Source organism: Equus caballus, chromosome 12 (genome assembly GCF_041296265.1).
Source record: "Equus caballus isolate H_3958 breed thoroughbred chromosome 12, TB-T2T, whole genome shotgun sequence".
In the NCBI taxonomy this organism is placed as follows: domain Eukaryota; kingdom Metazoa; phylum Chordata; class Mammalia; order Perissodactyla; family Equidae; genus Equus; species Equus caballus.
In genome coordinates this window covers 27,742,345-27,757,825 of record NC_091695.1, presented here as the reverse complement: position 1 = coordinate 27,757,825, position 15,481 = coordinate 27,742,345, and the positions used below count along the sequence as shown (strand labels likewise).

Below are 15,481 nucleotides of genomic sequence, written 5' to 3'. Positions count from 1 at the left end.
GATTACCTAGTACCCATCCCTGAGTTTGGTACTTACTACCTTCTCAATAAAAAGTTGTCACATGAGTAAAGACATTCTCACTGCATAAAACTCAAAAAATACAGAAAAGTAAGAGGAAAAATTTTAAATAATCCATAAAACCTTCCAACCAGATATAATTATTGCCAATGGGTTGGTGTATATCCTCTAGTTATAAATATTTGTATATAGTGGAGGTTATACTGAATATCTATGATGATTTTTTCACATAACATTATGGCATAAAAATTTCTTGTGTTATTAAAATTGAAAATTATGATGCCATAAAATGTTTTGTCATGTGGATGCAATATAATTTCACTCTTATTGGCTCTTTTAGCTATTTTCAATTTTTTCCTATGGTAAAAATGAAGAGTAAAGCTCTCCAAAATACGACAGTGACTGGGTGTTTCAAGATACAGGAACCCCTCGGAATTATCTGTATTCACCTTGCTTGTATTCTCCTTGCAGAAGAGTGAGGTCTCAACAGGATCTATTAAAAGGAACACAAAGAGTAAGAAATTGTCAGCATGTCTCCAAAGCAGTGTGAGTGAGAGAGTTTTCTGATTCTGCTGAATTAGCCCTGAAACAGATTGAAGGGAAGTCTGTGGATATTTCAACAGACGTATTGGAAGCACTCGAGGGCATTCAACTCTAATTTTTCTAATTCTAGGATCACTCTACTGACTGATAAATTTATAACTAGATGATTTATAAATTACCCAGGACATCCTGTGCAAAAGCTTGCCTCTCAGTCAAGTATCAACTGAACACTCGTTCATAAATTAATCCCTCTTGAATGTAAGTGAATTCCCTGAAGCATGATAATGGAGGCATGAACAGGTCCAGAATGTGGTATTTCTGGGTTTACAGAACACCACTGAAGTTTTAATAATAACTAGTGAAGCTCAGCCTGTGAAGCTACGCAACTGGCCTCATTATTTCTGAAAACACTTGTCAGCTGCATCTGTGACAATCTGAGGTAATTCAATTCCTTGATGGATAAGGGTGATAGTTAGTGATAGTTGTGAATTGAAACATAACTTTTTCAGTCTCAGCACTGCACCTAGTTCATGGTATGATTTGGGGAGCCATGAGGGTACAACCGGGAGCTTCATTAACTCCTCTGGATTCCCTGGTTACCAACAAGTGTATTAAGATGCACCCTAGTTGTCCCAAAGAATTGAGAGAGCTGGGCTTCAATTAATTCTGGTACTAGACCAATGGGCTTGGAAGCACTGTTCTAAATTATGGACTCTAAGAGACGTAGCATCAGCACACTAATGGAAATGCCTTAAAGTATGTTCTCCTGATGATATAACAAATGAATAGTTGCTTTTGTTAAAAAAAAAGAATTGAGTAATGCAGGGCTACATTCTTTTTTTTTTTTTTTTTTTGAGGAAGATTAGCCCTGAGCTAACATCTGTGCCCATCTTGCTCTATTTTATATGTGGGATGCCCACCACAAAGTGGCTTGATAAGTGGTATGTAGGTGTGTGCCCATGATCCAAACCAGAGAATCCTGGGCCACTAAAGCAGAGTGTGGGAATTTAACCACTAGGCCACTGGGCCACCCAGAGCCAAATTATTTTTTATGCACTTATATTGATTATGTGCACTAAACAATGGAATGAAAAATGAAAGGTAGAACAGCAGGTACCAACTTATTGCCAACTACACACACACACACATACAGAGGATGTATATATACATACACGTACACCTTGGCTACTGTCTGCTTTTGATAAATCAAAATCCAGATTATAGTGTGGATGTGATCTTTTCCTAAACATTTTTATCTGAAAGGAAATGACACAGTGTGGGGGTCTCTTGCTTTCACTCTGCACGCCAAGGACAGTGCAGACTGAGGTTCCCAGCGTATAGCCAATGGAATCCTCTTCAGACCCGTTCAGTTCTGCCCCAGATAATGGCATCTTAAATGTCAGGACTATTAGGGCTTATAACAATAAAACTCCACAGGACTTGTGTCCAAGATTTTCACTTCTTTCTTCTGCATGAACAACATTCACCCTCAGGTGAATGGGAAACCGAGGCCTTGGCCTTGACCTACAGCTAGCCAAAGTATGGCCAAGGCAGGGTGTCCTAGCAAGGGTGATGTTGCCATTCACCTCTGCATTTATGGTAAAAGGAAACTGGTATTGGAGTCCCAGGAGAGAACAGTCAGGAAAAATTTGAAACATCAAGAGAGCAAACAAAAAAGCAAAATCAAAACTTTCTTTCAAAGTTGGAAAGCTACCTGGGAGGAAGCAGTAAGGTATGTGTTTGCACTTCTGAGTGCCCACACTGCTGCAGCCCGGGGCTGTGGGGAGGTGGGGTTCAGGCAGGGTAGCTAACTGTTGAGGATATAGGGCTGTGTTTGCAAATCTATCACAACATATTATTTCAAAGTCCTAACAGACCTTAGTATTCCAATCAACTCTCATTTCCCCATTTTGCAATTAGGTTAGCCTAAAGAGCAACTGGTGGCTTTAAGAGAACTGTTGAACTTTTTTGTTTCAGCAACTGCTTTCTTTCGTTTTGGTTCAGTTTGCACCAAGCTCACTGGCCCACTGCTTAGGGCTGGCGTGGAGCTGGGGCTGCCTGAGCCATGAACAGCGTCAGGGGTGCCATCCTCTTCTGGGCAGCGGCAGCATGGGCTAAAATGGAGCAGCCTCTGGAAAAGAGAGATGAGGCTGGATTTCAAAACTGCAAGGATGCCTTAAAACTACCTGTTCTGGAAGTCTTACCTGGAGGGGGCTGGGATAATCTGCGGAATGTGGACATGGGACGGGTGATGGACTTGACGTATACCAACTGCAGGACCACAGAGGACGGGCAGTACATCATCCCCGATGAAATATTCACCATTCCCCAGAAACAGAGCAACCTGGAGATGAACTCAGAAATCCTGGATTCCTGGGTGAATTACCAGAGCAGCACCTCCTACTCCATCAACCTGGAACTCTCCCTTTTTTCCAAAGTCAATGGCAAGTTCTCCTCTGAATTCCAGAGGATGAAGACCCTTCAGGTGAAGGACCATGCTATAACTACCCGGGTTCAGGTAAGAAACCTGCTATACACAGTTAAAATCAACCCAGCTTCAGAACTAAGCAGGGTGTTTAAGAAGGAGCTCATAGACATCTGTGACCGTCTGGAGAACAACCAGACACGGATGGCCACCTATTTGGCAGAACTCCTGGTTCTCAATTATGGCACCCATGTCATCATCAGTGTGGACGCTGGGGCTGCTCTCATTCAGGAGGACCACATCAGAACCTCCTTGCTGCAGGATAGCCAGAGCAGCCATAGTGCAATAACTGCATCTGCTGGAGTTGCCTTCCTAAACATTGTGAGCTCCAAATTTGAGGAGAATTACACGTCACAGAATACCTTCACCAAGAGCTACATCTCAAACCGAACCAACTCCAGAGTGCAAAGCATTGGAGGGGTTCCTTTTTACCCAGGCATCACCCTCCAGGCCTGGCAACAGGGCATCACCAACCACCTGGTGGCCGTAGACCGTGCTGGACTGCCTCTATATTTCTTCATCAACCCCGACACGCTGCCTGATTTGCCGGGGCCCTTGGTGAAGAAGTTGTCTAAGACGGTGGAAGCTGCTGTGAGACGTTATTACATGTTCAACACCTACCCTGGATGCACAGATCTCGATTCACCCAACTTCAATTTTCAGGCCAACACTGACGATGGCTCTTGCGAGGGGAAAATGACCAATTTCTCCTTTGGTGGAGTTTATCAGGAATGCACCCAGTTCTCAGGAAATGATGTTGTCCAACTCTGCCAAAACTTGGAGGAGAAGAACCCACTCACTGGCGACTTCTCCTGCCCTTCTGGCTACTCCCCAATCCACCTGCTGTCCCAGATCCATGAGGAGGGTTACAACCACCTGGAGTGCCAACGGAAGTGCACCCTCCTCATCTTCTGCAAGACGGTGTGTGAAGATGTGTTCCGGGTGGCAAAGGCCGAATTTAGGGCTTTTTGGTGTGCGGCCACTGGCCAAGTACCAGAAAACTCAGGACTACTTTTCGGGGGCCTCTTCAGTGGTAAGAGCATAAACCCTTTGACAAATGCACAGTCATGCCCAGCTGGCTATATTCCATTGAGACTTTTTGAAAACCTCAAGGTATGTGCCTCTCAGGACTTTGAGTCGGGATATAGGTTTTCGGTCCCCTTTGGTGGGTTCTTTAGCTGTGCAGTCGGGAACCCCTTGATGGATTCTGCCATATCCAGAGATATAGGGGCACCTTCTCTAAAAAAGTGTCCCGGGGGCTTCAGCCAACACCTAGCCGTCATCAGTGATGGGTGCCAAGTGTCCTACTGTGTCAAGGCTGGGCTTTTTACAGGAGGGTCACTGCCCCCCGTCAGGCTCCCACCTTACAGTCGGCCACCCCTCATGAGTCAGGCTGCCACCAACACAGTCATAGTGACTAATATTGAGACTGCAAGTTCCTGGATTAAAGATTCCCAGACCCAGCAGTGGAGGCTGGGAGAGCCCTTAGAGTTGCGCAGGGCCATGACGGTCATCCATGGGAATGATAGTGGTCTGTCAGGAGGAGCAGCAGCTGGGATCACAGTGGGGGTCACCGCCGCCCTGGCAGCTGTCATCACTCTGGCCATCTACGGCACCCGCAAGTACAAGAAGAGGGAATACCAGGCATTAGAGGAGGAGAGGCAGAGTTTGGCTCCAGGCACTGCAGAGACTAGAGACATGCCTGACCAAGAGCAGGAGCAGAGTCCAGCCTGAATCTCTCCCAAGAAACTATTTCTCATCTCCGGCCAGAGCTTCAAGGATGACTTTCATTCTTTCTCTCTCTACTTCTGCCATCCTAACTACTGAAGTGGCAAGCGCAACAAAAAGCGAGTATAATTTTGTGACTTCCTCAGGTCTCTGGGCCAGGAAATTAACAGAGGTACATGGACAAATTTGAGGTTGGGGTTGGGGAACAGCTGTGACTTTCTAAGCAAAAGTCATCGCAGGGACTAAAGCAGGAAGGGGGGTGTCTTTTCTCTGTGTGTGTCATGAATTATCTTCATCTGAATCTATATGTGTAAAAAGAGAGGTGGGAGAATGTTGACATTGGATTCCGACACTACGGATTTAGTCTGAGGTCGGCCGTGGTTTTCAATTCATGAGCTGCAAGAATTTCTGCCTTTATATGCTACCTTTCCACTGTTTCGTTTTTTAAAAAGCTGTCTGACTTTCATGTTCATGGAGGCTGACTGGATGCCCAGAAGACACAGGAAGTCCTGCTTGGCCACTGCTTTTCAGCTTTGAGGGTTCCGTATTAACGGATTGTGGCCTCTCCTCTGGGTCATCTCAACATCATCTGAACAGAAAGATGTTGCTTGTACCAAGCCCACTTTTTCCAACTTCCCCATGGTCAGGACTGACTTAGAGCAGGCCTCTCTTGGACTTCAGGCTAGTGTCATAAAGTTCTCAGAAAATATTTTAACTTATAAATTTTCATTAGGAGGTCAATGGGGTGGGAATTGTTTAGAGACAGAGTGAATGAAGAAAGGGTAAAACCTGGAAAAGATTCTGGTGCTAAGCGGAAATTGGAATTCTTACCCACAACCAACTACCTGGTTTCTTCCTCTTAACTCATCATAATTGGGGCAAAGAAAGGAGCCATAGATTTGGATAGATCAAGCATTACAGTTTCCTGTCTGTGTTAGCAAAGTACAACCCCTTTCTAGTCCATGAGTGGCCCTTACTCTTCCTGTCCTCCCATCACATGCACACAACCCCCTCAAACACATACACACACACACAAACACATACACACACACACACACACCCCTCCCACATTCTAATGGGAAGTCTGCAATTTCCTGGGGGTGGGAGACAAGGAAAAATGCAAGAAGTCAAAGTAAGCCCACCCCTAACTATCACTTCTTCCTTAAAAGTAAAACAGAGTAGAAAGCACCAATTATGTACCCCACCTTTACTTTTCCCACCAGAATGGGGGCTGACTTGATCAGATCCATGTTTTTATACGAAATGAAAAAGGCATCCAACACCATTTGTGACACATTTATTTCAGTTCCAGTGTGACTTCCCGGGGGCACCTGGTGGGATGCATGATTGTCACCTAACATTTGGGGCTTTGCCCAATTTTAATACTGATCTCACCTAACCGTAATTATTGGGGTGAATCTACTAATGTCCCTCCACAACATTTCGTAACCAATCAAATGTCATAAGCGAGTTATCTTCTATGAAGGATAATTTGTCCTCTCCTGGTTAACATTCACAATCAAGAGTTTAGGCTTACAATAGGTCCTCCTGAGAAGCTTGAAGCATCCCGGCCTGTGGGAAGATGGGAGGATATGCATCCATCTCCCACCGCGGTATGGAGAAGAGAAGTGAATCACAGAATTTGAGCCCTGCTCTCCCAGCTATTCAGCCAGTGACACTGATGTCTACAACCTCTTCACTTAACCCTGCCTCTGAAGCATTAAAATGTTCCCCTAAACCTCTGGGTGTTTTGTGGGTAGGTTTCAGCAAAGCTAACCACTTTTCTGCAAATACTAACTTTCCCATGAATTCTTTGAAGATTACTGAGTCAGAGAGATGGAGTATAGTCTATAGGCTCCTACACTTTTCATGCAGTAACTGCCCATTGCAATAAAAAGCTCTTCACAAACTTGTATTTCTGATAACAAAATTTCACATAAATATGCATTAAAATATGTATTTAAGGAACACTCTGTCTGACTGTTCATCCAGAGGAAATCAGAACGTGCGAGTTTCCAGTTTACACTCAAGTCGTTTGACAAAGTTAGGACCCTGATGGGGGCCGGGGGAGGGGTTCATGGGCTCCACTTTCCTGACTGGTGAACGCAGGTTGAGGTCTGTGGAAAGATTAATCCTGGCTGCCAAGGAAACCACTCTGTGGACTATGAGATATAGAGACACATCTGGGTGACAAAGGCAGCTTTGCACTTGCGTTTTATTTTTGTGTTCTCGTTAGTATCAGGATTAATGCTAAACACTTATTTGAAAAACAACAGCCTGTAAACTATTGACACATACACTATATCGTGGTCAGGTAAAGAGAACTTTAGGAAGCTAACATTCGCGGTTTTTAAGAGGGTCTTTCCCCCAAAGGTTCACTTACTTATTTCCCTGCCATGTGGTCCGCTGCTTCAGAGGAACAAGAAGTCAAGCCAGGTCCCTTGGCCAAATGTGTGGTTAGAAAAGATGTAGAAAAAAAAAAAATAGAGCAAAGGGACTTTCCCCTCCCTCCAACGGAAGGTTTTGTGGTTCCTTACAGACTCAGGGAGGTATCCCAAATGCCTCACAGATAGGTGCCCTGATCTATAGAAAGCAGGTTAAACAACAATTTATGGTTGTTCATTTGCCATTTATTGTTCTGCACATACACCTCATGAGCACCAGGTGGCGATGTCCTCTCACAGAGCAACACCAAGGACTTCAAAACACACCAGTTACAGACAACAGGACATTCACCTGCCCTTTCCCAGAAACGCCCCCCCACCACTCAAATGCCAGTAACCACAGACAAGGAAAGGGGACAGGCCCTTTCTTGTACCTCACGAGGACTTCCCCTAACATCTCATGCGCACAACAGTGCAATACCAGGACGAGTACTTTTGATCAAGTATGAAACGACAGAGAAGTCCAAGTTTTACAAAAGGGGGAAGGAGGGAGATGAAAACACAAAGGCACACACGACCACATATACACAATTTACCTTTAAAGGATGAGCATCTGTCAGGGTTTGGAGACATTCAATCCCATCTGTTGTCCCTGGAGACTCAGGAAGGGAGAAACTAGGCTGCTGGTGCTAAGACGATGAAAGGAAGGGCATGGAATTCCCTGTATAGGCCAAAGAACACAGCAGGGCTTCTGGTGGGAAAACATCCTGTGTCAAATTGTTAGATGCACAGGGCCTCTGCTGGCAGGGTTCTCGCTGAACCCAAGACTGTGCCTTTCCAGGTTGGCACAAGAGAAAGGGAAGACGAAGGCCCCCTGTCTTGCCTGGCACAGTGTTAGAAAGGAAATTCAAGATCCCTTCTGCCCAGAAAGTCCCACAAGAAGAGCATCCTCAGAGAGGAAGAGAAACAGGGCACAGCGACAGTCAACATCCTAGAGGGAAAGACTTGAAGGTATGAAGACTTACTATCAAAGTGGTATTGCCCCTGTCAGGCTGCCTGCCTTACACGCAGTCTGGGTCTCTTCTTTCTGCTCTTGGCCATCCACTTCCCCATATATACCTTTCTTCTGCCTGGTGCAAGGAAATCAGTCTCTCCCCACTGCCCACTGCCAGTTGTCAAAGCATGTCTTCTTTTCTTCCCCATCTCCTACTGCACAGTTGTGTGTTTCTACTCACTGATCCTCAGTCTATTTCCTCATCCCTGTGGGTGAGAATCTCAGCAGATACTTGACCAGGGCACTGAAGGTGGAGATGGTATTAGGCCTACAATGAGGCTCTCCAATCTTCTCTGGTACATGGTAGCCTAGCAAAGGGCACGGGGCATGACATTAAACACTGCAGGTATGTCTCTTCCTTGAGTTCAGATGTTTCCTTCCCAACTGAGGCAGGAATCTGCCCCATGGTGCAGTGAACTCAGGACCAATCTTCTGGTCTGCTGGTGAGATAAAATGGCTGCCGACTGATGGGGAAGACTAGAACTAAGATGGCAGGGACAATTCCTCCTATCAGAGCTCCCTCTGCTGGAGCCAGTTAAGATCCCTACAGCCATTTGAAAAATGAGGAAAGGCTCAGCACCAGTGTGTCCTGAGAAACTGGGTGACACTCAAGTGAACCCACTGGCCACGCTAACGTCAAAACTGCTGCAGGCTTAACACCAAGCAGCTCTGGAGCTAGCTCTCAGGAAAGCTTGGCTTTCAGTTCTAACTTAAGTACCATTTTTGAAGGTTCATTTGTTTCAATTTTTCTAGCATCAAAAACCTTCCTAATATTATGAAATATATATGCATATATATATACGTCAAACCCCCAAAATATGAGGTATATAAATTCAAATTAGTATCCAGAGGAACTTCCCCCAAACACATAGTTCAAAGAACCCACTTTCAAAGGGGGAATTGAGTTTCCCTTCTTGATCCCCCTTCTCTCCTCCCTGACCCCCAGTACTTTCCTTAATGGGAGCCAAAGGCAAGAGGACTGTTGGGGAGAAGATAGAAAGGGTCTTGGAACACAACCCTGACGTAGGTTGGACTGGACCATAATATGGTCTTACCCTATTAGGAATGAGCTAAAGAGGCTCCCTCCATGCTCTAGATCAATCTGTAATAGATGAGGGAGATATGGGACCCAGCACCACCTCTGGGCTCTGACTAGCAAATTTGCATGGAGACAGATTGAAGCTTTCATAGAAATAAGACTGGATGGAGATCCAACCTTGAAAGAGATATAGAAAGGGCCTCATCTTACACATCTCCCAAAGCACAGTTCTATCTCTGTCAGGGTCCAAATTTACTATGGTAAATGGTGAGGGAAGTCAGGGGACCACAGCCTGGCTGTTTGGTCCCCATCAGAACTGGGGTTTAACATCTTGCAAAACAGTGTGGGAACATGATGGGACTCTCCACCAACCCAGTCCTGTTGTGCGCACGCACACCGCACACACACACATATATATGCACATACACAGATGGCACAGAGCCCAGAATGAGCTCTACTCACAGTGACTTGATGAAACTCATGGAATCTTTGAGCTGGTCTGGGATGAGTTGGGAAGAAGGCTATGGGCTCCTCTCCCTGAGGACAGTTCAGATGCTAAGTGGGATGCAGGCTCTGGTCTGATCAGAGAGGGGCTAGAAACATCACAAGATGCCACCCCAGAGAGGAATCCCAGAGTCCATCCATCAGCACAAGAGAACCAGATGCCTCTTTGGACGGTCAAAGGTGTGAGGAGGAGGGAGGGCCCAGGGAAGCCAAGGACTATCATGAGAGCTGAGCGGGCTCCTAGAAGACTTTGCCTCCCTGACCCTCTTGGCAAGAAGTACTTCCTCGCTGTACACCGAGGCATCGATTTCTGATGTCACAGCAGTTTAGCGGTTCACCCCTTTACCCCCCAACCTTGCACAGTGAGAGCTCCTCACCTCCAGCGGAGGAGAGAAAAGCAGATACTCCGCTCTCAAAGCAGAGTGGAAGCAGCAAGAAGCCAGCTGAGGCACTGAACCTCAGGCTTCACAAGGCCAGGGTATGGAGTGCCCATGCACTGTCCACACCCTAAGTGTGCTGACCATGCCCCCACTTAAGGGGATGCAGGGGGGTGGGGTTTCTTGCCTACCCAGCACCGAAAACTCCATGGGAACGGACCGAGGATGGCCCTCATCCCATGCCCCCTTTGTGATGGATGAGGTTTATGAATGACATCACCTTATTCAATCTGGCTCCTCCCTGTGGCTGGGAGGGATAAGGGATGGAGACAGGACAGGAGAGGAGATGAGGGAGTCAGGAGGGCATGGCACCAACTTCTACCTTGACTCTCCCCAATTCCTGCCCTGTGGTCCCCACGGCCCCTCCACCCCAAAGCCCTTGTAGCTCAGTCCTTCTCCTGGGCAGTGCTATCCTCAGAAATGCCCTGGGCAGCCAGTTCAGCCAGCACATTATCCAGGTAATTGGCATCTGGGTAGCCATGGCCAGTGAGATTAGAGCCAAACTCTGTCTTGTGGTGGACCTCATTCCAGATGACGGTATCTGACTCGCCCGTGGTGCTGGAGGTACCAATGGCAAAGATGAGGCGGCGATCCCAGGCCACAAGTAGCAGCTTCAGAACCTAAGACAGTAAAGGTAGAACACCAAAGACAGATACTTAGTGTCAGTCAAAGACTATCCCATGGATGGTAGAGAGTCTCCTAAGGGTCTCACGCCTTCCTGCATCATGATGCCCTAAGCAGCATACTGACTAGAAAGAGATTTGGGTGTGGAGTCAGGGACCTGCAGGTTAACTCTTGGCTCTGTCACTGACTAACTGTGACCTTAGGCAAGTTATATCACCTCTCTAATTTCCTTACTTATAAATTGGCAATGGTCCAATCTGCCTCCAAAGGTTGTGAACATTTTAGGAGGCAGTCCCTGGCAGACACTACTCAACAACTGTTAGCTACCAACATCACAGCTGTATTTTAAAAGACAGGATCTAGGAATTCAAGGCATTTAGGATCTGAGATCTTCTGAAGCTCCTCTACCATCACCACCTGAATGTGGTATTAATTTACCCACAGTTAAAGTTGTAGAACTTTTCTCCAGTGACATGGTTGAAGTACCTTGACTGCTTCCAGGTTATTTCATATTTATTTGATCAGCTGGTCCTCACAACCACACTTTGGGGCAGGTCTGGCAGGTGCTATTGTCTCTATTTTATAGGTGAGGCCCAAGAGGTGTTAGGGCTTGCAGAATGTCCTAACTCAGCTAAATTATAAAGAAAAATCTTTGTTGAGCAAGATAAATGCCTAACACCCTGTCCAGCATGAAGAAGCACCCAATAAAAACGTACTGGATTCAAAACTGAACTACTGCAAACAGGGCATAATAGTAGTAGTAATTATAACAGCAGACATTAAAACAATGAGCTACCATCTCCTGAGTGTTTACTTAATAAGTGCCAAGCATTGGGTCATGTAGTGGTTATAATAATTGGATAAGATGAGTATTCTGATTATCACCTTTCTGCAGACAGGGAAACAGGCTCAGAGATAAAAGACTTGCCTTGGTCATTCAGCTAGTAAGTGGCAAAAGAGGATCTTGATTTCAGGACTCCCTGACTCTACAGTCCGTGGTCTGAATCATTACTCTGTTGACTCTCAGATGGGGATCAGTATAGATTTCATGGAGGTGGCTCTGTCTGAGCTGAGTCTCCGAGGGAGGAGAGGATTTGAGGTATATCAACAGAGAAGGTATCCATATCCTTTGCCATGAGACCCGAGGGGGCTCCCTATAGGTAGTTTATGACCCCATTCATTGTCTCATTTGCCCATGACTTGCTGGGGCCTGTGAAATGTGAATGGAAGTAACAAGCTTCCAGGAGCAGCTCTCATGCACAATTCCACTTGGATTCTCTCTTGGTCCTCTGCTGCCTTCCATGAGAAGGGCATGGACCATGGAACAGCTGCTCCTTTGACCGCGATGCCGGAACAGGAAGCCATATGGAGCAGACTGAGCTGTCCTATAGCAGCAACCGAGCCACAGCAACTGACATGCAAAGTGCATGAGAAATAAATATTTGTTGAAGTAAGCCACTGAGATTCAGAGGTTGGTTGGTACATAGCATGACCCAGAGAAAGCAAATGAAAACATACCTCTTGTCCAACATTTTCCCCAGCACTCCCACAAGAAAGGATACAATATCCACTTAGATCAATGGTTCTTATCTCTTTTGAGAACAGAGAAGGTTTTGAAAACCCAATGATTTTCTGGCCTTATCCATAGAAAAATGAATAAGAAATTTTTATTCTAAGTTTAGAATTCATTAAACCACTACACCTGACCATGCATCACTAGGAATCCAGAAACCCAATGGTTTTTCCCTCTGCCCTTTTGGGAAAAGTCGAAGAATAGAAAGTACATAAAAAGAAAATAGTCTCCCACAAATTGAGATTGCTGCGCCAGAATAATGCTTCTCAAGCTTTAATGTGCTGTCAGATCACCTGGGATCTTATTAAAATGAAGTTGTTTCTTAGGTTCTGCATTTCTATCAAGCTTCTAGGTGTTGCCACTGGTGCTGCTCCCAGGACCAGCTGTTAAGCAGCAAAGCCCTAGAGAAAGGGTCCTAAAATATGTGAATTATTGCCAGTAATATCCAGGACAGGAAAAAACCAAAAGCTCTGACTTCCACCACCCTGCAAAAAGAGTCCTAGTCATATCCACTCTTACCTACAGTTGACTCAAATATGACCTTGTTACCATGTACATCCAGAGTTAAAAGAGACCCAGTTCTCTTTAGCCTGTGCACCGCAGGAAGCACAACTCGGTGCCCTAACATAGAATTAAGTTCCTCAGCTCTACCCTGAACACCGCGCCCCCCAGCCCTTACTTTTCTCCCTTTCTCGCTGTCCGGAAGGTAACAGTGTCGTGGGAAGCCACGGGCGCTGAAACTCTTCCCAGGATTCGGGTGTTCTGGCCCCTAAAAGCAGAAAGAAAGAAAGTGAAGGACATTTTTCAAAATATTTCTAAGGAAGGGGGTGTAGGCTGTGACTAATTCAAATAATGACAATAATAACGGCCCAAGAGTATAGACAGAGAACAGACCGGAACAGCAGCGGGAGTAGTCATTTAACACATGCGCTTTGGAGTCCTAAGACCTGGGTTTAAACCAGACCTGCTGCCTCCCAGCTGTATTAGCTGGAGCCACTCTTGGGGCATTGGTTCCCTAAGTTAAATAGGTAGGATGTGAATTCTTACCTTGTGGGACTACTGTAAATGTTAAGTGAGCATGAAGCCTGGTGCATAGAAAGAGCTCAGTAAATGTTTTTCATCATCATCATCTATTCTGGTTCTTTTGTTTTACAAAAGAAGAAAATTACAGCCCAAGAGGTTAGATGACTTTCATAAGGTCAATTGCTTTGTCAAAACTTAATCCAGCCTTCCTGAGGCATACTCTGGCCTTTTTACCTCTACCCTACTCAGAATAACAAAAGTGCCTCTGAGCTAGGAGCCATGCAATCAGAATTTTCTGAATAATTCTTGTGAATTTTCTCTGTTGTCCTCGTGTGTTTTTACTTGTTTTCTTGTTTAATAATATAGATCGGGATATTTGAGACTAAAAATCTTCTAACAACATTTCAACTGTCATCACCCAATACTCCTACTAAAAAGCAGTCTCAGAAAGAAACTAAAGCAGAATTTAGCCAGAAACCAGGCTTTCTAATCAGAGTCCAGAAAGGGTCCACAGGCCCCTTTGAGAAGTTCATGAAAAGTGGGGGATTTTCTCCCACCAATACACGTATTTCCCACACATGCACAAATATTTGTCTATAACTTCTGAGCATCCCTGACTCCCTTAAGGTCTGTGGAACTCTGTTTTAAATTCTCTTCTAGATGAAACCGATTTAATATTGATAATTCCATGCAGCTCCTGGCACAAGCTCTCATAGAGATGATCAGAAAATATATCCTGGCTAAATAATGAATGAGCGCATGAGTGAATGAATGAATAACAAAACTGTAAGAAAACAGATTTTTCACTTTCTCTTATTATGGACAATGGTTCCAAAATGACTTTAAAATTCTGTGATAATTTTTTTAATAGCATGGTTCAAGATCATCTATAACTTGGCAAATTGAGCACTATGATATGTGCAGTGGGGTTACAGAGAAGGGGAAGATGACTGTGAGCTCAAAGAGGCAACAATGTAATGTCTTCCTGGTGATGCAGGACGTGACAGTTCTGAATTTCATATTCATATGAAATCACTCCACATTGACCACATTCTCATGGCCATGGCTGTTTCTAAGCCAGGCTGCCGGACTGAAGGGCCAATTCCAACCACAGCTCTGCCTTCTCCTCTCCTGCCTGAGAGTGCCAGCTGTGTGGCCAACTCAGATGCCTGCCTGGCAGTGACCCAGCAAGGCTGTGTGCTCCCAGCATGTTGCTAAACTGAGCAGTCACGACTCTGCCCAGCTGAGCTTCTCCCCCAAGAAACAGTTCTCTGCAGTGAAGGCAGAGCTTAAAGGTCTCAACTCCTCCAGGAAGCCAAAGCTCTTGGTCCCTGGAGTCTCTAGTGATGGACATGGCACTGAGAGCGCAGATATTGACTTTCTGGGTTGGGTCTACAGAGTGGCTGTAATGACAGTGGAGAGATGCATTTGCCTTGATATAAGCTTGAGTTTTCCTGGAGGAGCTGTGGCAGTTCCATGGGCAGCCTGCAGGCACCTCTATACCCTTCAGGCTCTCTGTTGTTCAGTCCTGGAGGCTGGGAAAAAGAGCATCCTCCAAAACGGTTGCCCCATCCTGACCTCTGCCTACTTCAGTCTGTTCTACCTCCCACCAAGGCCATCAGCTGTTTCTCCTGACTCCCAAATTTTCATTCATGTCCCTATTACCCCAACTAGCTGCCTAGAATCATTCCAGGAGTCTTGCCTGCCCCCGCATCCAACCATATCTTGCTCTCCCTTGCCCCTGGCCCCTCCCTATTCAGGCCCCATTGCTGGAGCCTGAACTATTACAGTGGTCTCCTAATTGGTCTGTCAGGTCATCCCTCACTCACTCTTTCGCCAGACTGACTTTCTAAAGCCTAATCTCAATCACACGACTTTCCATAATCCTAATCACATGCCCAACAACCTCCAGGGACTCCCCACAGCCTGACAAGCAAAATCCACAGCCCTCACCCTGGTGTTCAAGACCTTCTGTGGCCTGGCCACAATCTGTCTTCACTGCCTACTCTTCTACATCCTTCACGCTCCCTCCTCTTCTCCTCCACTTTCACAAGTCTTCGACCTCTTAA

General features: G+C 45.7%; 2 protein-coding genes across 4 annotated transcripts in view; one reads left to right on the top strand and one right to left on the bottom strand.

Moving 5' to 3' along the window:
- The first annotated feature begins 2,626 nt into the window (after positions 1 to 2,626).
- Positions 2,627 to 4,780, top strand: MPEG1 (macrophage expressed 1). The gene is given in 1 exon segment (NM_001257155.1): positions 2,627 to 4,780. A coding segment is annotated over 1 exon segment (2,154 nt).
- A 2,602-nt stretch (positions 4,781 to 7,382) lies between these two features.
- Positions 7,383 to 15,481, bottom strand: part of DTX4 (deltex E3 ubiquitin ligase 4) — a 34,673-nt gene continuing 26,574 nt past the window's right edge. For all 3 annotated transcript variants that reach the window (XM_070228743.1, XM_001915461.5, XM_023654102.2), the window contains exons 8-9: positions 13,069 to 13,158; positions 7,383 to 10,812 (exon numbers count right to left, since the gene is read on the bottom strand). In XM_070228743.1, coding sequence (XP_070084844.1) covers positions 10,579 to 10,812; positions 13,069 to 13,158 — 324 coding nt within the window. In that variant the 3' untranslated portion in view covers positions 7,383 to 10,578. The remainder of the gene's footprint in view (positions 10,813 to 13,068; positions 13,159 to 15,481) is intronic.